At 42.7% G+C, this 23196-nt stretch overlaps 1 protein-coding gene across 1 annotated transcript in view; it reads left to right on the top strand.

Annotated features, from left to right (window-relative positions):
* The window catches only part of CNBD2 (cyclic nucleotide binding domain containing 2), a 64644-nt gene that overhangs the window by 31228 nt on the left and 10220 nt on the right, over window positions 1–23196 (top strand). Inside the window, exons 9-11 of the mRNA XM_060120418.1 lie at window positions 8954–9068; window positions 15158–15335; window positions 17496–17616. Of these exons, the coding sequence (XP_059976401.1) occupies window positions 8954–9068; window positions 15158–15335; window positions 17496–17616 (414 nt within the window). The remainder of the gene's footprint in view (window positions 1–8953; window positions 9069–15157; window positions 15336–17495; window positions 17617–23196) is intronic.

Below are 23196 nucleotides of genomic sequence, written 5' to 3'. Positions count from 1 at the left end.
GCACTCGGGGTCTGTAGTTGTGGCTCGCGGCTCTAGAGCGCAGGCTCAGTAGTTGTGGCGCACGGGCTTAGTTGCTCTATGGCATGTGAGATCTTCCCGGACCAGGGCTCGAACCTGTCTCTCCTGCATTGGCAGGTGGATTCTTAACCACTGCGCCACCAGGGAAGTCTCCAGATCACTTTTTATAATTATAATCTCTAAATTGTAAAAGTGATACCACCACATTATACAACTTTCCAGGAAGGGGGACAAATGAGCTCATTACCACAGAATAGATTTCCAAAATTGAAATTGCTTAGCATCACCATTTTTATGACTCTTGGAACAAACTGCTTTTCACAAGGAGGGATCCACTTTCTCTAGCTCCCAGCAACATACAACTTTGCCAGTGCCACCAAGCTCTGCCGTCATTCTTTCAAAAGTTTTTAAATTTAATATGTGGCAATTACTGCCTCATTGAGGATTTAACTTATGTTTTTTTCTGATTACTAGTGAGATTAATCTTGTTTGTTTACTATCTGAATTTTGTGTTTTGTGAATTGCTTTATGTCCTTTGCCCCCTGCTCTGTTGGTTGATAATGAAAAGAAAATTTAAGGAGGTTGATATTGTCATTATTGCCATTTTACAGAGGTGGAAAGGAAGGTTAGGTGGCTGTTCAAGGTCACGCATTTGATGAGGGGCATGAGGCAGGGTTCGACCCAGGTCTGTCTGACCCCAAAGCTCTTCTTCCCAGAAGCTGGGACTTGGGATTTGAGTTGACCTTTCCATCAGTTGTTGACCCTGCTCAAATCCTAAGTAGTTCATCATCATAATCATCATCATAAGAGTCACTATTTTTTTGAGGCTCTTTGCTCCTGTGCTAGGAGTTCTAATGACATCATTAATCTTTTTTTGTTTATTTTGGAATAGGTAGTACTTCACATGCTTCAAAATTCAAAACGTTCACAAGAGTGATGTCTCCCTCCCCCCTCTCTCTCCCAGAATATCCCTCCCCAGGGACCACCACCAGCACCAGTTTCTTGTGTCTCTGTCCTCCACACGTTCTCTCTCTATACAGGCACATGCGTGTGTATATGTTTTTTCCTTTTTTTTCATAAGTGGTGTCATCCTATACAGACTGTTCTGCACTTTGCTGTTTCATTTAAGAGTATTTCTGTAGGTTGTTCCATATCAGTACATAAAGAACTCATTCATTCTCTTTACCACTCATGAGTATTTTACTGTATGGTTGTGCTTTATTTTTTATATATTTATTGGAGTATAATTGCTTTACAATGTTGTGTTAGTTTCTGCTGTATAACAAAGTAAATCAGCTATATGTATACATATATCCCCATATCCCCTCCCTCTTGTGTCTCCCTCCCACCCTCCCTATCCCACCCCTCTAGGTCATCACAAAGCATCGAGCTGATCTCCCTGTGCTGTGCTATGCAGCAGCTTCCCACTAGCCATCCATTTTACATTTGGTAGTGTATATATGTCAATGCTACGCTCTCACTTTGTCCCCGCTTCCCCTTCCCCCTCGGTGTCCTCAAGACCATTCTCTACGTCTGCGTCTTTATTCCTGCCCTGCCACTAGGTTCATCAGTACTGTTTTTTTAGATTCTATATGTATGGTTGTACTTTAACCAGTTCCCTAACTGATGGATATTTAGGTTATCTCAACGTTTGCTATTTCAAACAGTGCTTTGATGAATAACTGTGTACCTAGTACCATTCTACCATAAATCTTCACCGTAGCTCTACCAGGAAGATATTATTATTCCAAGTTTGCAGATGAAGAAGTTGAAGCTAAGATGCCTTAAGAAAGGCCACCTAGCTAGTAAGTGGCAGAGCCAGAATTTTGCCCCCAAACTCCCATATTTAATATCTCCTGTATACCTATTGCCTACACGTTAAGCCACCACAGACATTTGCCAAGTTTTTGCCAAGATCATGACACAGTGGCCCAGGCTCTGGAGGGATACAAAGGTGGAAAAGATTGGTTCTCTGGGGCTTCCCTGGTGGCGCAGTGGTTAAGAATCTGCCTGCCAATGCAGGGGACACGGGTTCGAGCCCTGGTCCGGGAAGATCCCACATGCCATGGAGCAGTTAGCCCGTGCACCACAACTACTGAGCCTGTGCTCTACAGCCCGCGAGCCACAACTACTGACCCCGAGTGCCACAACTACTGAAGCCCGCGTGCCTAGAGCCTGTGCTCTGCAACAGGAGAAGCCACCGCAATGAGAAGCCCATGCACCGCAACAAAGAGTAGCCCCCGCTTGCCACAACTAGAGGAAAGCCCATGCGCAGCAACGAAGACCCAACGCAGCCAAAAATAAAATATATTTATATATTAAAAAAAAGAAAAGATTGGTTCTCTCTCCTTATATATCTTCTCCACTAGATTCTAAGTGTAGACAAAGTTGTCAATGCCGACTACCAAGCGATTAGTACAAACCCTGTGAATTACAAGAATTCAGGATGCAGAACTCTCTAAAGGCTGAAGGCTCCAAGGAGGGCTTCCTGGAGGATGTGAGGTGGGAGACGAGCATTGAAGTATTGGGCCCTTAGACAAAAGTAGGGGGCAAGATTGGTCGTGTGCTGGAGCTGGTTCTTCCTGGCTTGAGAGAGCTGATTGTTAAGTTCTCAGGCATTTTGCAAGTCAGTACACATGATAATTATTAAAAATTAAATTATATAAACCTACAATTAAATATTGAAAACAAGGGTAATAAATACTGAAAAACTTATCATTTCCTGGATTTATTGCATTTTACTATTGTCTATGCTCTTGAAGTTCCTTTTGCCCATAGTATCCATATGGTGGAAATCTCTACCATTGTGCACATCTCTTCTCAGTTCCATGTGCAGTGACTTCCCATTGGTAGCTGAAAATCGACCATGGTGGGAGTATGTGCACACACAATGAAAATAGGCAGACTCTCTAAGTCAGGTCTTGTTTTATGGCTTTGCTGATTGTCTTAAGAAAGCTATAGAGGAAATGTTTATAATGCAGATTAAATTTCAAAGTGGGCTGGGTCTGTAGCCATTACATTGTAAAGAGCAGAAAATTAAGGAAATGTTTTCCAGTATTCAAAAATGACTCATCATAGATTCATCATAGCAGTTATATAACTGATGAACAGGTGAAGTTCTGATAGACATAGTGTTAAAGCTAAAAGAGGTTTCAATTTAATGAATATAATTTATAAGAGGGTGAGAAATAGTTTACCAGTAGAGTACAAGTCAGACTTAATAATATTAAATTTATAGATTGGGATGCAGATTCATTTGTCAAATTATGGTTGAATTGTGACTATAGACTAGCCACTGATATGAGTTCAGCCAAAGTCAATAAAAGCATTCTGTGAGAATCGATTGGCTATATGGAATTTCCAATAAGTGTGGTATATTTTATTATTATTTATAAATTGTGTGTAACACACCCTTCATAACGGTAAAATGTATAGACGTGCATACATTTTACCCAAGAGCCGGTTGTTTCAGCGTCACCAGGGATGTGTTTGTGTTGTGATTTTTGGGTTCAGTCCCAGAGAACACTCAAGTCTAGCTAATGCAAGCAGGAAGGGATTTACTGTGGGATGTTAAATGGCTAACAGATTTACTGGTGAGGGGAGACCTGAAGAAACAGGCTCTAGACTGAAAATGACTCCCAAACGACTCCAAATCAGAGTCCAGAACTGGACTGTCACCGGTGCTGCTGCTCCTGCCAAGTTCAGGAAGCCACCGTCTCCACTAGTGAAGTGGATGTCCCACAGTTCCAAAACCAAGCCTTGCCCAGGTGTACTGGATTGGTGGAACCCAAATCACATCCAGAGCCTTAGCTTCAGGGTACCTTAGGAAATGTAGTGTTTGGTTTCCAGCCTCTACACACTAACACTAAAAGGGGATTGGATGCACAGGATCTGACCCAGAGGAGGGCGAGGATGAGGATGAGGTCCTTGCCAGTGGAGGGGGGAAGAGTTTGATAAGTCTGGAGAATCCTGACGGTCATGTGAGGAGAGGTGGGAGAAAGCCTAGAAGAGAAACTGGTGGTGGAGAGCCCTGAAGGCCAACCTGAATAATTTGCCATTCTTTCTCCCCCTGATATCTGCTTCCTATTTCCTAAAATATTGGGGTGATTGCCTCCAAAGCCAAGCATGCCATGTGTCTGCAAATTTAACTCTAAGCTCTTTTGATACTGTATAACCAGAAAAGATGGGGGAGATGAGCAGTAAGGGATATAAATTCAAGACTTTCTTTACTCAGCATGATGGTTACATCCTGACCAGCAGAAGGTTCTTAATCTGGTTTAGCCTGCATTTCTTTATCTGTAAAATTGGACTATGTGCTTACTTCATAAAGTCTGTGAGGATGAGATTAGCTCAGCACATGCTCACTCACCTCAGTCACCCTCTAATCCAGTGGTTCTCAAAGTGTTTTCCCTGGACCAGCAGCGACACCTGGGAACTCATTAGAAATGCAAATTCTCGGGCCCACCCAAGAGCTATTAAACCCAAAACTCTGGGAGAAGGGGCTCAGTAATCTGTGTTCTGACAACACTGATATCTGCTTCCGGGTGATTCTGATGTGCACTGAAGCTGGAGGACCCCTGATCTAAGGGAAGAGTTTTCAAATTTTGGTAAGCATAACAAACTCCTAGAGTGCTTCTGAAAATGGCAGAGTCCTGCCTCACCCCAGAAATTCTGCTTCATTAACTCTGGAAATCTGCATCTGAATAAGCGTCGCAGGTTTCTGATTTCTAATGCTTGAACTTCATTCTGAGAAAAATAATACAGATGTCACAAAGTGACATCAGGTAGAGAGCCTCTTGCCTAGTAGATGAGTTGGTTTATCCCTTATAGTATTTTGCTAAAACCTGATTTAATTGTTAATGTGAAGATTCTACATAAAAGTTCTGATTTCTGGCTTCTTTTGAATATTCAGAAGATCAGGCAATACCAGGCTATATTCTGGTGTGGCCCCTCTGGCTGGAGTTGAAGTGCACCTGCCACCTCTAAAGGGACTGCTCTTTTTTTCTCATAATTTCCCGCCTGTCCAGCTGCTTAAATGTTCATCTGCTAAAAACAGTTGTCCCGACTCCTGTAGTTTACTGATATTGCCACTAGAGGGAGAAATCAGCATCGGGTGGCTGTGCGTCCTTGGGGTCACGGCAAAGTTGGAGAACATGATTTCCGCTAGCATTACAATCATAATTAATGCCCATAATCAACTCATTTTGAACAGTTTATCATTTGGGAACACATGGTGAAATTGTTTTTTCCACAGATACAGATGCGATTAAAGACCCATGAGAGTCTTTCCAGAGAGAACTGCTCATGTGTGTTTCTCCAGTACCTGCAGTTCCTGGTAGATAAATGTTTGTTGAATGAATGTTGAATAAAGCTCCTAGCACAATGCCTGGAATATAATAAGGGCTTATTAAATGTTTGATCTCTTCTTCTCCTTCCTGTTCAGCAGTAATCTATCTTGAACCTTAACCCTTTATAATGTGTCTTTTAGAATTCCTACTTAAAAAGATTAAAATTTTATAAAGTATGAAATACATAAGAAAAATGACGTATCTTTCTTGCCTCTCAGAAAAGATTAAAAGGGTTGCGAAAACCCAGTTGTCAATGTACTACAAAGATGTATTACAACAAGTTCTGTTATGCACTGTTGGACAGAGTGTAAACTTATCTAACATTTCCAGGGGCTTCCCTGGTGGCTCAGTGGTTAAGAATCCACCTGCCAATGCAGGGGACACTGGTTTGAGCCCTGGTCTGGGAAGATCCCACATGCCACGGAGCAACTAAGCCCGTGCGCCACAACTACTGAGCCCATGTGCCGCAACTACTGAAGCCCGCGTGCCTAGAGCCCATGCTCCGCAACAAGAGAAGCTACCGCAATGAGAAGCCCGTGCACCACAGTGAAGAGTAGCCCCTGCTCACTGCAACTAGAGAAAGCCCACATGTAGCAATGAAGACCCAATGCACCAAAAAATAAATAAGTAAAATAAGTAAATTTATTAAAAAAAAAAAAACAACTTATCTAACATTTCTGGAGGGCTGTTTGGAAATATGTATCAAAATTTAAAACATGCATAATACCTTTAGGAATGAATCCCAAGGAGATAGTCAAGCATAGCTATTATATTAGGATAAACTGGATTAAGCCACAATTATTTTTAAAATCCTCAGATCTCAGTGGATTGACAAAGATATATTCCTTCCTCCCACTACCTGATCATAGCAGGTCAGCAGGAAGCCTTACTCCTCATGGTCACTCAGGGACCCAGGTCACATGGAGACATGGGCCCCTCTTGACCCATGATTCCATGATCAATAGAACAGGAGAAGGTAATATTGAGAGTCAAGTGATGGCTTTTATTTATTTATTTATTTAGGCCTCGCTGAGCGGCTTGCAGGATCTTAGTCCCCCAACCAGGGATCGAACCCGGGGCCCCCGCAGTGAGAGCACCAAGTCCTAACCACTGGACCGCCAGGGAATTCCCTGGCTTTTAAAGTTTCTACCTAGGATTATCACAAGTCACTTTGCTAAGGAAACTGGCCAAAGTGGTAAGAAGGCCATGCCTAATTCAAAGGGTAGAAAAGTATAATCCTGCCATGTGCCTGGAAGGAGAACTCAAGTACTTGCCTTAATGACCACTACGGGCATTAAGATGTAAGTACAAGGTTATCAGTTAAAAGTTGCTGTCCAGGGCCTCCCTGGTGGCGCAAGTGGTTGAGAGTCCGCCTGCCGATGCAGGGGATACGGGTTCGTGCCCCGGTCTGGGAGGATTCCATATGCCGCGGAGCGGCTGGGCCCGTGAGCCATGGCCACTGAGCCTGCGCGTCCGGAGCCTGCGCGTCCGGAGCCTGTGCTCCGCAACGGGGGAGGCCACAACAGTGAGAGGCCCGCATACCGCAAAAAAAAAAAAAAAAAAAAAAAAAAAAAAGTTGCTGTCCACTGCAGGTCACAGTATTAACAGTCTAGAATTAAGCAATCCAGGGCTAGAACAGCTGTCCTAGGAAGTCATCAAGAACCCAGACCCCTTCTAGCTTCTCCCTTCATCGTCCACAGTTTATGGCTTTCATCCTAATGGCGACAGTATGGCTGTTCCACCTCCAGCCATCACATCTGAGTTTCAGGCAGAAGGTAGTGGAAAGGATAACCATAGCTTTCCTTGGAGATTTATCCATCAGTCTTCCACTTATATCTCATTAGCCAGAATTGAGTCACTGCCAGCCCCACTGTAGGCGAGTTTGGGAAGGCGGTGAGTTTTTTTAAACTGGGGACTTTGTTGTCCTGAACGAAATCAGAGTTATATATAATACTGGCAAATTAGAAACAACTAAATATTAATCTTCAAAAATGTTTTCCTGGGGCTTCTCTGGTGGCGCAGTGGTTGAGAGTCCGCCTGCCGATGCAGGGGACACGGGTTCGTGCCCCGGTCCAAGAAGATCCCACATGCCATGGAGCGGCTAGGCCCGTGAGCCATGGCCAGTGAGCCTGCGCGTCCGGAGCCTGTGCTCTGCAACAGGAGAGGCCACATCGGTGAGAGGCCCGCGTACCGCAAAAAAAAAAAAAAAAAAAAAAAAGTTTTCCTGAGGTGTAACATATGCAATAAGGACCTCAAATCTAAACTTTTACAGCTTGATGGATTTTTACATATGTACACCCCTGTGTAAGCATCACCCAAATCAAGATAGAGAACATTTTCAGTACCTCAGAGGCTCCCTTATGTCCATTCCCAGACAAAATGCCCCCACACAGGTAACCACTCTTCTGACTTCTGTCACCACAGATTACTTTTGCCTATTCTTTAACTTTGTGTAAATGCATCGTATCGTATGTGCTCCTTGTGTCTGACTTCTTTTGCTCAACTGAATATTTATTTTTAATTTTATGTAAATTATGGCATACATAGAATAATATGCAATCATTAAAAACAATAGCATAGAACCATATTGCTTGGCATAAAAAGATGTCCTTGATATATTATTGAGCTTTTACAAAGGTTACAAGAGTCTGTTTTACATTAAAGGACTTATTTATGCAAAATTGTATTTATACATCTTATATGCTTAGAGAGAAGAGTTTGAAATAATATTCACCAAAGTGTTACCCTGTTATTTCTGGGTGTTAGGATTAACATAGTTTTAACTTTCTCTATGTTCTTCTTTGTTTGATTTGAATATTTTTTAAACTTTTAGTTTTGGAATGATTTTGAATTTACAGAAAATTTGCAAGAACAGTACAAAGAATTCCTGTATGACCCTAACCTGGCTTCAGCAATTATTAACATTTTGCCATATTTGCTTTTATATATATGTATATATTTTTCCTGCCTGAATCATTTGAGAGTTAAGTATCATTCATCATATTCATTTACCCCTATATACTTAAGTGATTATTTTCTAAGATCAGAAATTAACCACAGAATAATTTTTTTTTTTTTCTTTTTTTTTTTTTTGCGGTATGTGGGCCTCTCACTGTTGTGGCCTCTCCCGTTGCGGAGCACAGGCTCCGGATGCGCAGGCCCAGCGGCCATGGCTCACGGGCCCAGCCGCTCCGCGGCATATGGGATCCTCCCAGACCGGGGCACGAACCCGTATCCCCTGCATCGGCAGGCGGACTCTTAACCACTTGCGTCACCAGGGAGGCCCAACCACAGAATAATTTTTGAAATCTAGGAATTTAACATTGATATAGTATATAATCTGTAGTCCATAATCAATTTCACCAGTTGTCCCAATAACATCCTCAATGGTGATTTTTTGTTTTTTTAGTTCTCAGGCCTCTTTAGCCATTTGAATTTTTTATGATGAGTAGATAACATTTTCATTTTTAAAAAGGACGTGAAACCACTTGCATTAAGCAAGTAAAACAAAAGAGAGCTTATCTTCAAAGCCTAGCCTACCTGGAGCTGGGGTTGACCCTTCTGCTTGTGTCTCTTGACGTGTCCAGGGCAGCTGTGAAGTACTGCAGTTGATAGACCTTGCGACCTCGCCCTTCTACCACAAGTGGATCTGGCAGCACCTGCAGCTGATAGACGACAGACCTCCAAACACCCACCTCAAGGGTAAGCCGATATCCACATCCGGCAGCCCGCAGCACAGCAGGGGGTGCCTGATCCTGTGGGTTCTCAGTGCCTGGTCCACAAAGTCTTAGAAATCTAGAGCTGGAACGTCCTGGCAGGATAGACATCCTTCTTCTACTAGCTGAGGAAACCTGATCCACGTGGCTCTCCGAGGTGAGGCTCCTGCCCACTCCTGCAGCCAATTTCAGCCTTTCCCCTTTGCTTCAGCCCAGGGAGAGGGGTGGAAAAAAGAGAGCTTGGAGCTAGACAGAGCCAGGTTTGAATACCACTGATTAGCAGGGCGATTTTGGTGAGTACTCAAGCCTTTGGGCCTGGTGTCTTGGGGTCTGTCGCTGGTGTCGTGGTTAAGAGCATAGGCCCAGGGCCAAGCTACGTTTGAATTCAGGGTCCTTCTCTTACTAGCTGTGTGGATACTGGGCAAGTGATTCCATGTCCCTGCACACTGATGCCCTCAGAGTCTGTAAAATATGACTCATGGTCCCTGCCTCATAGGCTTGTTATAAAATTAAGCAAATGAATATATAATGCTCTTAGAACACTACCTAGATGTATTAGTATATAGTAGATGTTCACTCTCATTATCACACAGGTTACTAGGAGCACCGAATCAGATCATGTGTGCATAGGGCCTGGGAGGTGCTCAGTAAATTTCAGCTCTCTTCTCATGTCAATTCTTTTTTTCTCTCTTTTCCATTGCTAATCCACCAGAGAAAAAGCTACATCCCACACATTTTTCCCCCCCATTTTTTTTTTTTTTTTTTTTTTTTACTGCAGCAAGATACACATAACGTAAAATTTACTATCTTAACCATTTTTGAGCACACAGTTCAGTGGTATATTCTTTTTCTTACCTGCCTTCCTTTGGACTATTATGTATGATCCCATTTCATTTTCTCTGTTGGCTTATTAGCTCTAACTCTTTGTCCTTTTATTTTAGTGGTTGCTTTATAGTTTGTTGAACATACCTTTAACTTATCACAGGCTACCTTCACGTGATATTATGCCACTTCACATACAGGATCAGAACCTTACAACAATATACTTCCATTTCTCCCTTCTCAGATTTTGGGCTATTGTCAAATATTCTACCTTCACATATGTTAAAAACCTTACAGTACACAGTTGTCACTTTTGCTTTAAACAATTATCTTTTAAATATATTTAACTAATAAAAACAAAAGTATTTTATATTTACCTATGTGGTACCATTCCTGATGTTCTTCATGCCTTTGTATAGGTCCAGATTTCCATTGTACAATTTCCTTCTGCCCAAAGTATTTCCTTTAACATTTCTTTCAGCTTTTCTATGTCTAAAAATGATTTTGTCTTAATTTTTAAAAGAAATTTTTTGTTGGGTATAGAATTCAAGGTTAACAGGGTTTTGTTTTTTGTTTTTGCTCAATATTTTAAAGATTTGCATTAAAGTCTGTCTTCTCGCTTGCATTGTTTTCCATAAGAAGTCTGCCAACCTTCTTATCTTTGTATAATCTCTTTGCGTAACTTTGTATATCCTTTGTATGTAATAATGCCTTTTTGCTATGGCTGTTCTCTTTTCTTCCAATTTTATTGAAATATAATTGACATACAGCACCGTGTAAGTTTAAGGTATACAGCATAATGATTCAACTTAAATACATCATGAAATGATTACCCCAATAAGTTTAGTGAACATCCATCGTTTCACATAGATACAAAAGAAAAAATAAATTTTTTTCTTGTGATAACTCTTAGGATTTACTCTCTTAATAGCTTTTGTATATAACATACAGCAGGGTTAATTATATTAATCATGTTGTACATTACATCTCTATTACTTAGTATTTATCTTATAAGTAGGTGTTTGTACCTTTTTTAAATTTTTTACTTATTTATTTTTGGCTGCGTTGGGTCTTTATTGCTGCCCGTGGGCTGCCTCTAGTTGTGGCGAGCGGGGGCTACTCTTCGGTACAGTGTGTGGGCTTCTCATTGCGGTGGCTTCTCTTGTTGCAGAGAATGGGCTCTAAGCATGCGGGCTTCAGTAGTTGTGGCACGTGGGCTCAGTAGTTATGGCTCACAGGATCTAGACCGCAGGCTCAGTAGCTGTGGCGCATGGGCTTAGTTGCTCTGTGGCATGTGGGATCTTCCCGGACCAGGGCTTGAACCTGTGTCCCCTGCATTGGCAGGTGGATTCTTAACCACTGCACCACCAGAGAAGCCCCAGATGTTTGTACCTTTTGACCACCTTCATCCAATTCCCCCTCTGCCCTTCCCCCTGCCTCTGGTAACCACAAATCTGATCTTTTTTTCTATGAGCTTGTTTATTTTTGAAGGGTAATTGACCCACGACACTATGTTAGTTCCTGGTGCACAACATAGTGATTCGATATTCCTGTACATGGTAGAGTGATCACCACTGCCCTGCCCTGGTTGGTTTAAAATTTTTCTCTTTATCAGTAAAGATCTTATCAAATAAGCAATTTGGTCACACTGTGCCTTCACAAAATTTTTGTCATGTTTCTGTGCTTGGGGTTCATTTAGTTTTTTGGATCTTTGGGTTTATATTTTTCATCAGATTTGGAATGTTTTGACCATTAAACAATTTTTTTTTCTATCTTTCCTTCTTTCGCCTCCACTTTGAGGATTCCAATCACATGTATATTGGACTGCTTGAAGTTGTTTCACTGATGCTCTATTAATTTTTTCTTGTTGTCTTTTTTCTCTCATTTTTGATCATTTTTATTGCTATGTCTCCAAGTTCAGTAGACTTTCTTCTGCATTTTCTAATCTGCTATTAATCCCATCCATGTATTTTTCATTTCAGACCTTGCAGTTTTCATATCTAGAAGTTTGATTTGGGTCTTTTTTTTTTCTTAAATAATTTCCATGTTTCTGCTTAATATACACACAATTTCCTCTTTGGAATACAATTATAATAACTATTTCAATGTCCTTGCATACTAATTCTGTTATCTCTGTCATTTCTGGGTCAGTTTCAGTTTATTGTTTTTTCTCTTTATATGGTTCATATTTTCCTACTTCTTTGCATGGTTGGTAACTTTTCACAGAATGCTAGAAGCTGTGAATTTTGGGTGCTACATATTTAAAAATTCCTGTAAATATTTTTGAGATTTGTTCTGGGATGCAGGTAAGTTATTTGGAAATATTTTGATCTTTTAAAGACTAGCATTTAGACTTTGGTAGGTAAGATCAGAGCAGTGTTTAATCTAGAGCTAATTTTGCCCCATTCATGAGACAAAGCCATTCTGAATATTCCACAGGTGCCCACGGCTTGTGACGCTTTCTATTCTAGCTATTGAGAATAGTAACTATTTCTGGTCCTGTGTGAACTCTGATTATTTATCCCTCTAAACATTTTGGGTGGTTCTTTCCCCAGTCTTAGGTAGTATTTTTGTATCTATTACTGCATAACAAATTATCCCAAAACTTAGTGACTTAAAACAATATTTGTTATCTCTCAGTTTCTGTGAGTCAGAAATCTGAGCATGGCTTAGCCAGCTGCCTCTGGCTCAAGTTCTGTTGTGAGGTTGCAGCTGTCTGCCAGGGTTGTGGTCTCATCTGAAGACTCACTTGAGAGGGACCCACTTCCAAGTTCACTTACGTGGCTATTTGCAAACCTTGGTCCCTCACCTTGTGGGTGTCTCTACAGGGCTGTTTTATGACATGGCAGCTTGCTTCCCCAGGAGAGAGAGAGAGCAACACAGAGTATACCCAAGGCAGAAGCCTTTTAAAACCTAACCTCAAAAGTGATATCCCATCACTTCTGCTATATTCTATGTATTAGAATCAAATCCAGCCCACACTTAACGGGAGGATAGTACACAAATGTGTGGCCATCAGGAGGTGGGAATCACTGAGGGCCATCTTAGTGGCTGCCTAACCACTGGTGGTTTCCTAACATCATTCATGTATTTCTCAGTACTCAGCTAAGACCAAAGGGGACCCTCGGAACATCTTCAGAGTTCTCTCTTTCTGCAACTCTCTCCTCTCTGGGACTCTGCTCTGTGAACTCCAGCTGCCTTGTCTTCCCTGGACTCACTTCTGTCTCATTAATTCAGAGAGATTGCTGGGCTCCTCCTGGGTTTCCCTTTCCTGCACCATTGCCCAGAAGGTCTCTAGGTGGTCAGCTGGGGCAATAGTAGGGCTCAGCCCATTTGTTTTCTATCTTTCAGGAATAATGGTTCTTCATGGCCTGATGCCCAGTGTCATGAAAGCCACATTTTTCATGTATTTAGCCCAGTATTTTATTAGTTTCAGGTGGGAGGGTAGTCCCTCTGTTACTCTGTTTGGCTGGAAGCAGAAGTCTAGATCTGTGGTTCTTAATAGCTGAGTTTTATTCTCTTGTTCTCTTGTTTATTCTCTTTATTCTCACAATTAAACCAATTACCTTTTACAGATATTTTGGGTTATTTCCAATTTTTCGCTATTACCCTACTGTGGTGAATTTCCTGGTGTGTTTATCTTTGCATACTTGTGCACAAAAACATATGGGATAAATTCTTAGAATTACTGGATCAAGTAATTGGTTCAGTGTGTACTGGCTATGCACATTTAAAATGTTGATAAGTATTGCTAAAATGCCTTCTAAATAGGTTGTACTTAGGGCTTTTTTTATATATGCTACGTTTTTCTAGGCCTACTCCTTGTGTAGTTCGAGTTTATTTCTATTAACATTAATTTTAATACTAACACTGGAGAGGTTTTTTTTTTTTTTTTTTTGGTCGTGCTGCACAGCTTGTGGGATCTCCATTCCCTGACCAGGGGTTGTACCCAGGCCACGGCAGTGAGAGCCCAGGATCCTAACCCCTAGGCCACCAGGGAACTCCCAGAAGATCTATTTTTTAAATCAATATCATTAAGGTTTCATTTTCATACAATAAAAGACACACATTTAAAGTGTGTAGTTCAATGAATTTTAACAAATTTACATCCGTTGTAACCACCACAATCAAGTTATAGAACATTTCCGTCACCCCCAGAAGTTCCCTTGTGCCCCATCCCAGTCAATCCCTATCCTTCACCCCTGGCCCTGGGCAACCACTGATCTGCTTTCCATCACTATAGGTTACATTTGTCTTTCCTAGAGTTTCATGTAAATGGAGTCATATAGTATGTACTCTTTTGTATCTTGTTCCTTTCACTCAGCATAGTGTTTCTGAGTGGTATTCTCTTGGAGATCTTTTTATTTTTTAAAAAATTTTATTTTATTTATTTATTTTTTTGGGGGGCTGCATTGGGTCTTCGTTGCTGTGCGCGGGCTTTCTCTAGTTGTGGTGAGCGGGGGCTACTCATTGCTGTGGCTTCTCTTGTTGCAGAGCACAGGCTCTAGGTGCATGGGCTTCAGTAGTTGTGGCGCATGGGCTTCAGTAGTTGTGGCTCACGGGCTCTAGAGCGCAGGCTCAGTAGTTGTGGCTCACGGGCTTAGTTGCTCCATGGCATGTGGGATCGTCCCAGACCAGGGCTTGAACCCATGTCCCCTGCATTGGCAGGCGGATTCTTAACCACTGCGCCACCAGGGAAGCCCCATGTTGGAGATCTTTTTATTAATGCTCACAGAGGACCTATTATGTTCCAGGCACTGTGTTAGGCATAGCACATACTTTATCTGTAATGCTTACAATAGTCCTAGGAGGATTCCAGGAGATTGAGACTTGTCCAAGGTTCTATGGCTGGTCACCCATTTATTTTTTATTGCTGCTCCTGCCCCCAGTCACAGTTTGAAAGCCCAGATAAATGTGATCTGTTAATGGAAAGACATGAGCTTTGAATCAGAAACAGCTGAGTTCAAATACAAGCTTCAGCCCTTTCCTGGGTGTTAAACTCTGCTTCTCATTTTCTCTCTTAAATAAGGCTAATGACATTTGTCTAGATGTAATGGATGTAAAGGCTCTCGCTCAGGACCTGGCACAGAGGGACAACAGTGGAAGCCAGTGTTTTTCTTTCCTGTTTTTCTTAATTCCCCCGTGCATCAGACTAGCCACACAGGAGATTGTGATATACCTCTAGACACCTTCAGCACAACCCTTATGTATGCAAAGACCCATTAATGTGTTTTCCTGTGCTTTCTCTAACAGATCTGTCTCCTGTGGAGAGATTTAAGGAATTCCAGATCAGGTCATATCCTGTACAGGATTTTAGTTTTCTGAAACTTCTGCATCTCCGGAAAGCCCAGGAGCAACAGGGATCCAGCTTCAGTAGGAAGATTAAAACCTCAGGAAATACTCTCCCAAAGACCTTGGGCTCAAAGATCAAGTAAGCTTTGCCCTTGACAGATAGAATGGTCCAGATTCTGGTTGAAAAGGGGGATATAACTTACAGGGCAGAATGTCAGGGATGCTGGGGAGGGGGCGGAGGTAGCAATCACAGCTTGACCCCAAAGGTTGGGATGTGTGCAGAAGGCAGCCTACAGAGGTCCTAGGTGTGATATGGGGACTGCCTTCCCTGCCTCCAGCTCACAGGGCCCCTTTAGGTGGTGGCTGCTTCCTTTCTCAGGGAACCCATCTGAAGAAGAAGGGGCAGGACACAGTTTTTGGTGATGACCTTCTGTTTGTATATCACTGGGCCTTTTTGGCTCTGAGCTGCTTTTTTTTTTTTTAAACATCTTTATTGGAGTATAGTTGCTTTACAATGGTGTGTCGGTTTCTGCTGTATAACAAAGTGAATCAGCTATACAGACACATACATCCCCATATCTCCTTGACTCTGAGCTTCTTAAGAAAAGTCTGCTCATTTAAGGGAGGCAGTAGATAAGTGCTTTGGAGCCAGTCCAATCTGAGTTCGAATCCTGGCTTGGCCACTTACTTTAGCTCTGTGTCCCTGTGCAAGGGACTTGACCTCTCTAAGCCTCAGCTTCCTGGTCTGTAGCTAACAGCATCTAAGTCTCAGTTTTGTTGTAAACCAGCAGTTAAATGAGATAATGATAATTATAGCTAACACTTAATGAAATGACTCTGTGCCTGGTACTGGATTATCTAATTTAATTCTCCCAACAACCCTACAACGTAAGTACTGCTATTATCACTCACATCTTTCAGGTGAGAAAACCAAGGTACAGGGAGAGATTAAGTTACTTATTCAAGGTCACACGGAGAGAAAGTGGCAGAGTCAGGATTCAAACCTGAGCAGCTTGTTAGTGCTCAGTCTTGCTATCTGGTATGATCGTCATGACAGAAACAAGGTGGGTGCACAATGAAGGCTGTGCTTTTTGCCTTTCCTGGAGAGGAAGGGACACTCAGTGGGCACTGGCCTAGAGCAGCTCAGTGCCCGCCCCTTCATTACATATGAAGTAAAACTATCACACTAATAGGGCCTCCCTGGTGGCGCAGTGGTTGAGAGTCCGCCTGCCGATGCAGGGGATACGGGTTCGTGCCCTGGTCTGGGAGGATCCCACATGCCGCGGAGTGGCTGGGCCCGTGAGCCATGGCCGCTGGGCCTGCGCGTCCGGAGCCTGTGCTCCGCAACGGGAGAAGACACAGCAGTGAGAGGCCCGCGTACCGCAAAAGAACAAAAAACAAAAAAAAATCAGACTAATAATGGCATCAGTGTCACAATCTCCCTGGTGCCCGGATCCAGCCTGCTTGCCTCCATAACGAGCACCCTGTGGTTGCTTTGTTGTTTTTACCTCTGATGGATACTCTTTCCAAAGGATCCAGTGTTTGAAATCCCAATCCTAGTTCTTCTGAAGGTAGAGATGGAACAGACTTAGTTTCTCTGCTGTAAATAGTGAGGAAAAAGGGGACAGGCTGTCCCCACAGTAAAAAATAAAAGACATAGGCTGGGCATGTCCTGGGAGGCAAGAATGGAAGCCTACCTTGTGTATATGTTGGGTGAGTTCAGCTATGTTCTCAGCTGATGAATAATCTTTTCCCTGCCTCTAATCCAGATAGCATACTTTGTCTCTTCCTTCTACCTAGCCTGAGACCAAAGAAAGCACAACAGGATTGCCTGTGTAAAAATCACTCCAAAGTGAACAAAGTACCGAGTCTACAGATCACTGAGGGAAACCCATTTTTGTAAACAAACAAATGAAGCCATCTCTTCTCTGCCTGCCTCTCAAGAAGAGCCCCAACCTCTGCTGTGTCCCCAGGAGGACAGAGCTTACTCTTTCTCAAAGTAGTCTGTTCCATTTTTAGACAGGTCTGACTTAGAAATCCCTTCCTTGTGCTGAGCATTAAGTCAGCCAGCCTGGACTTCTCACCCATCAGGCCTGGCTCAGGTGCATGTCTTCTCCCTATTAAAACTCTCCAAATCCTGACAGTCGGTTTGTCCAGGGGCTTGATTTTCTGTTTTCTCACCACCTGGGAGAAGGGAGGGGCGATCTCAATATGCAGTTGAATGGGGGCTGCTTATCCAGGGCTTCATGAACTGGCTGTGTTACAAATGAGTTCTCTTTAACAAGGTGTCAAATTTCAGATCCAGGTGTCCTCATTTCATCGAGTGTCCCATGATTGATACGAAGTATGGTGATCTCCCCAAGGAGGCTGCAGTGGGGGCCTACATGAAGATCCACACCGTGGAGCAAGGAGAAATCTTGGTAAGTGTGCAGAGAGCCTTGTTCACAATAGAGTGTGTAACACGAAGGGCTGGGGGTGCTAAGTAATGAGAGTAAATGTTTAAAATCATCCTGTTCGAAATTCGGTGATATTAAGGAATATTGTTGATTTTTTTAAGATATGATCATGGGGGCCTCCCTGGTGGCGCAGTGGTTGAGAGTCCGCCTGCCGATGCAGGGGATACGGGTTCGTGCCTCGGTCCGGGAGGATCCCATATGCCGCGGAGCGGCTGGGCCCGTGAGCCATGGCCGCTGAGCCTGCGCGTCCGGAGCCTGTGCTCCGCAACGGGAGAGGCCACAACAGTGAGAGGCCCGCGTACCGCAAAAAAAAAAAAAAAAAGATATGATCATGGTATTGTGGTTATGTTTTTTTTTTTTTTTTTTTTTTTTTTTTATAAATGTCACATCCCTCAGGCTGGACTTCTTTTTTTTTTTTTTTTAATTTTTAAAATTTTTTGGCTGTGTTGGGTCTTCGTTTCTGTGTGAGGGCTTTCTCTAGTTGTGGCAAGTGGGGACCACTCTTCATCACTGTGCACGGGCCTCTCACTATCGAGGCCTCTCCTGTTGTGGAGCACAGACTCCAGACGTGCAGGCTCAGTAGTTATGGCTCAGGGGCCTAGTTGCTCTGTGGCATGTGGGATCTTCCCAGACCAGGGCTCGAACCCGTGTCCCCTGCATTGGCAGGCAGATTCTCAACCACTGCACCACCAGGGAAGCCCTGTGGTTATGTTTTTTAAAGAGTCCTTATGGGACTTCCCTGGCGGTCCAGTGGTTAAGACTCTGCACTTCCATTGCAGGGGACATGGGTTCTATCCCTGGTTGGGGAACTGAGATCCCACATGCCACGCAGGGCAGCTATAAATAAATAAATAAATAAATAGTCCTTATATTTAGGAGATACATATCCAAATATTTACAGATAAAATGATATGACATCTGGGACTTGCTTTAAAATAATCCAGGAACAAGGCAAGGATGTCCCTTCTCACTACTCCTATTCAACATTGTTTTGGAAGTTCTAGCTAGTGCATTAAGAAAAGGAAGTTAAACACATACAGATTGGGAAGGAAAAAATATATCTGTCTTTGTTTGCAGATGACATGATTGTCTATATAGACAATTCTAAAGAATCAAAAAAACAAAACAACAACAACAACGAAAAAGAACAAATAAAACTTCCTGGAGCTAATAAATGATTATAGCAAGGTCACAGGGTATAAGGCAATGAACAATTTTAATTTGAAATAAAAAAACACAATGTCATTTACAATAGTAACAAAAAATGAAATACTTAGGTATAAATCTAACAAAATATGTTCAGGATCTATATGCAGAAAACTATATAACTATAATGAAAAAATTCAAAGAAGATATAAATAAATGGAGAAATATTCTATGTTCGTGGATTGGAAGACTCAGTATTGTTAACATGTCAGTTTATTCCAACTTGATGTATAGATTCAATGCAATCCCAATCAAAATCCCAGCAAGTTATTTTGTGGATATTGAAAAACTGATGCTAAAATTTATATGGAAAGGTGAATGTAAACAAACTGATAAATCCATACAATGAAATATTATTTGGCAATAAAAAGAAATTAGCGGGGCTTCCCTGGTGGCGCAGTGGTTGAGAGTCTGCCTGCCGATGCAGGGGACACAGGTTCGTGCCCCGGTCCGGGAAGATCCCACATGCCACAGAGCGGCTGGGCCCGTGAGCCATGGCCGCTGAGCCTGCGCGTCCGGAGCCTGTGGCCGCTGAGCCTGCGCTTCCGGAGCCTGTGCTCCGCAATGGGAGAAGCCACAACAGTGAGAGTCCCGCGTACCACAAAAAAAAAAAAAGAAATCAGCTAAGAAACCATGAAAAGACATGGTAAAATTAAATAAATATTTCTTTTTTTTGGCTGCACCAAGTATGGCCTGTGGGATCTTAGTTCCCCAACCAGGGACTGAACCCGGCCCCAGCAGTGAAAGCCCAGAATCCTAACCACTGGACCACCAGGGAATTACCTAAATGAATATTTCTAAGGGAAAGAAACCAGTATGAAAAGATTAAGTATTGTATGATTCTAATTATGTGACATTTTGGAAAAGACAAAAATATGGAGATAGTAAAATGGTCACCAGAGGTTTGGAATTCAGGGGGAGGGATAAATAAGTAAAGCACAGGGGGTTTTTAGGGCAATAAAATTACTCTGTAATTACTGTAATGGTGGATACAAAACATTAAGCATTTGTCAAAACCCATAGAACTTTACAGCACAGAGTGAACCTTAATGTATGCAATTTGTAACAACAACAAAAATCATTTAGGAGATGGTGGGGGGGATCCCCCAGGAAGAAATGCAGACTGAGGAGAGAATCTAACAATATTACAAATCGGTGAAACAACTTCAGTGAAGAGGATGGGAGGGAAAGGTCCTGACCTAAGTAACGTTGGAGATGAGTGGAGTCTCTAAGACTGAAAACAAAAGGAACTGCACATGAGCACTGTACTCTATGACAAAGTTTTTTCCATGGGTGTGTGGATTAACAATGCTGATACTGCTGTACGTGTATACTGAAATGTATCAATTAAGTAAATGAATGGCAGAGGGTAGGAGCCAGGTTTTTCACCACTGGAGTGGAAATATACAGATACGCAAGGGGAGGAGGCTAGAATGATCCATGTGGTAATGGGTTAGAGTTACAGACATCATGTGAACTTATGTCTATCGTAATATAGATACAGATGGTTCCATAAAGAAATATTTATAGATATATGTATAAACATGTATTTTTTGCTCTGTTAGCCGACAGGGCCTAGAAGAAATGACACACCAGTAGCAATGAGCACACATAGTGCCCAGATCTTGGTTCCTAATACCTTTCTTCAAAAGAAACAAGGGCTCTTTGGTTGAGTCTAGAACCAGGACAAGACATATATGAGTGAGCCTGGGGCCTTTTGTAGTGCCAGGAAGTAAGGATGTGCTGGGGAGAAAATCCCTACATTGATGGGAGTGGGCATATCAAAGGAACACAGGGGCCAACTGAAAGAGCTCCCAGTGGCCAAAGCTGGAACAATCAGAACAACTAAATAAAGTAGTATTGGATTATAACCCAAAGTACAAAATAAACATCTGTAAGGACATACTGATATAATGCATAAATAATGAATAAATTAATAAACAGGGGAGAAAAGACAAATCTCCCATGCGGAAGAATTCCAAATAATTATGTAGACACTCTGCCCTGAAAGAGAGGGTATATAACTCACTGCTCCTTAGGTGTGGGCTGCACATAGTGACTTCCTTCCAAAGAGTACATGATAGAAAGGAGGAAAAAAAAGAATAATTTCACAGAGGAAAAACCATTGAGTGAGCAGTGCTTCCTCACTCAGGTGATCAAGGCCAAGATCAAGAATAATAAATCATGCTGATAGTATGTCCCCTTAATATGAGATGATAAAAGTGGGATGTGGTGTGATGAAAATGGCATGCTGTGGTCCTCTTCCCAATAACCCATAACCCCAGTCTAATCATGAGAAAAATCAGACAAATTCTAATAGTGGGGCGACCCAAGAAATACCTGACCGGTACTCCTCAAAACTGTCAAGATCATCATGAACAAGGTAAGTCTGAGAAAGTGCCACAGCCAAGAGGAGCCTAAAGGGACATGACAATTAAATGTAATGCTGTGTCCTGGATAGGACTGTGGAAGAGAAAAAGGAAATCTAAATAACTCGTTGGCTTCAGTTATTGATTATGTATCCATATTGGTTCATTAATTGTAACAAAGGTATCACAGTTAATGTGAGATCTTAACAGGAAACCAAGGGCAGGGTATATGGGAACTCTGTACTATCTTCTCAATTTTTCTGTTAAGTCTAAAACTGTTCTAAAGAAAAGTCTATTCATGAAGTCATTACAGTGACTGTGACTGAACTTGTATATTTTCCTCAGTGGTCTATACACATCTCTATAGTAGGGATTGTCTCAGAACCCAGCACAGAGACTGTCAGTTATTAAAATTTCAATAAATATATGTCCATGAATAAAGAGAGTTCCATTACTCATGGAAATCTGGTAAATGTATGTCAGGAGCTCACAGAGCCAGAATCTGAATCTGAAACCTGAATCTGAAAGTGTTGAATAATATGAAAACATAAAGGACATACAAAAGGAAAAAAAAAAGTCTATTAAAAAGTAATTATCCACGGGACTTCCCCGGTGGTGCAGTGGTTAAGAATCCGCCTGCCAATGCAGGGGACATGGGTTCGATCTCTAGTCCAGGAAGATCCCACATGCTGCGGAACAGCTAAGCCTGTGTGCCACAACTACTGAGCCTGCGCTCTAGAGCCTGCTCGCCGCAACTAGAGAAAGTGTGCTCACAGCAACGAAGACCCAATGCAGCCAAAAATAAATAAATAAAATAAATTAATTAATTGTTTTTAAAAAGTGGGCTTCCCTGGTGGTGCAGTGGTTGAGAGTCCACCTGCCGATGCAGGGGACACGTGTTCGTGCCCCGGTCCGGGAGGATCCCACATGCCACGGAGCAGCTGGGCCTGTGAGCCATGGCTGCTGAGCCTGCGTGTCCGGAGCCTGTGCTCTGCAACGGGAGAGGCCACAACAGTGAGAGGCCCGCGTACCGCAAAAAAAAAAAAAAAAAAAATAGTAATTATCCAGGGACATCCCTGGTTGTCCAGTGGTTAAGACTTCGCCTTCCAATGCAGGGGCTGAGGGTTCGATCCCCAGGGAGCTAAGATCCCACATACCTCGCAGCCAAAAAACCAAAACATTAAACAGAAGCAATATTGTAACAAATTCAGTAAAGACTTTTAAAATGGTTCCCTTAAAAAAAATCTTTTAAAAAAAGTAATTATCCAATAGTGGAGGGGGGATGTATGGGTGAAACAAACTTGGCCATGAGTTGACCACTGTGGGAGCTGGGCCATAGGTGCTGGAGCTGGGTGGGCGGGTGAGCTATACAGGGAGGGCACGAGGCCTCCTGGTGGGTAGCGATTCACCTCAGTCTTCCTGGAGGTGGGGGAACTGTCTTCTGATGTATGGTCATCGTTGTTGCCATGAACCTCCAGGGTCCTCACCCCGTGCTGTGCTGAGCTCTTAGTGCTCCTGCTCTGGCCTGTGCACACCCCCCCGCCGAGGCAGGGAGGTCAGCCCAGCACTGTCTGGAGCCTCAGGCCCTAGCACAGCCCTCGGTCAATACCGCGTGAGTATTTCCGAGCTTTTCAGCAGCTCTTACTTTTGCTCAGTAAAACTCTGCCTCCTACAATTTTTAAGGAGCTCCGACTCCCGCTTACCCATCCCCCCAAGAACAAACAGAAATCAGCTTCCTTGCCACATGGTGGCCTCTCAGGTATTTAAAGAATGCTGTTTTGTTTTTCATTCAGCATCTGTGCCCTGTTAATTATTTTCTTATGCAGGGAAAACATTCCTCCATTCCTTCAGTCTTCATGTGATATAGTTTCCAGCCTTCTCACTTCCGTTTTCCTGCAGTTTCAGTGTCTCAGAGTGAGGTGCTCAGGGCTGGACACAGGCCACCTGAGGCCAGGCACCTGCCGTGCAT

Source organism: Mesoplodon densirostris, chromosome 16 (assembly GCF_025265405.1).
Source record: "Mesoplodon densirostris isolate mMesDen1 chromosome 16, mMesDen1 primary haplotype, whole genome shotgun sequence".
NCBI lineage: Eukaryota > Metazoa > Chordata > Mammalia > Artiodactyla > Ziphiidae > Mesoplodon > Mesoplodon densirostris.
This window is presented reverse-complemented; position numbering and strand designations above follow the sequence as displayed.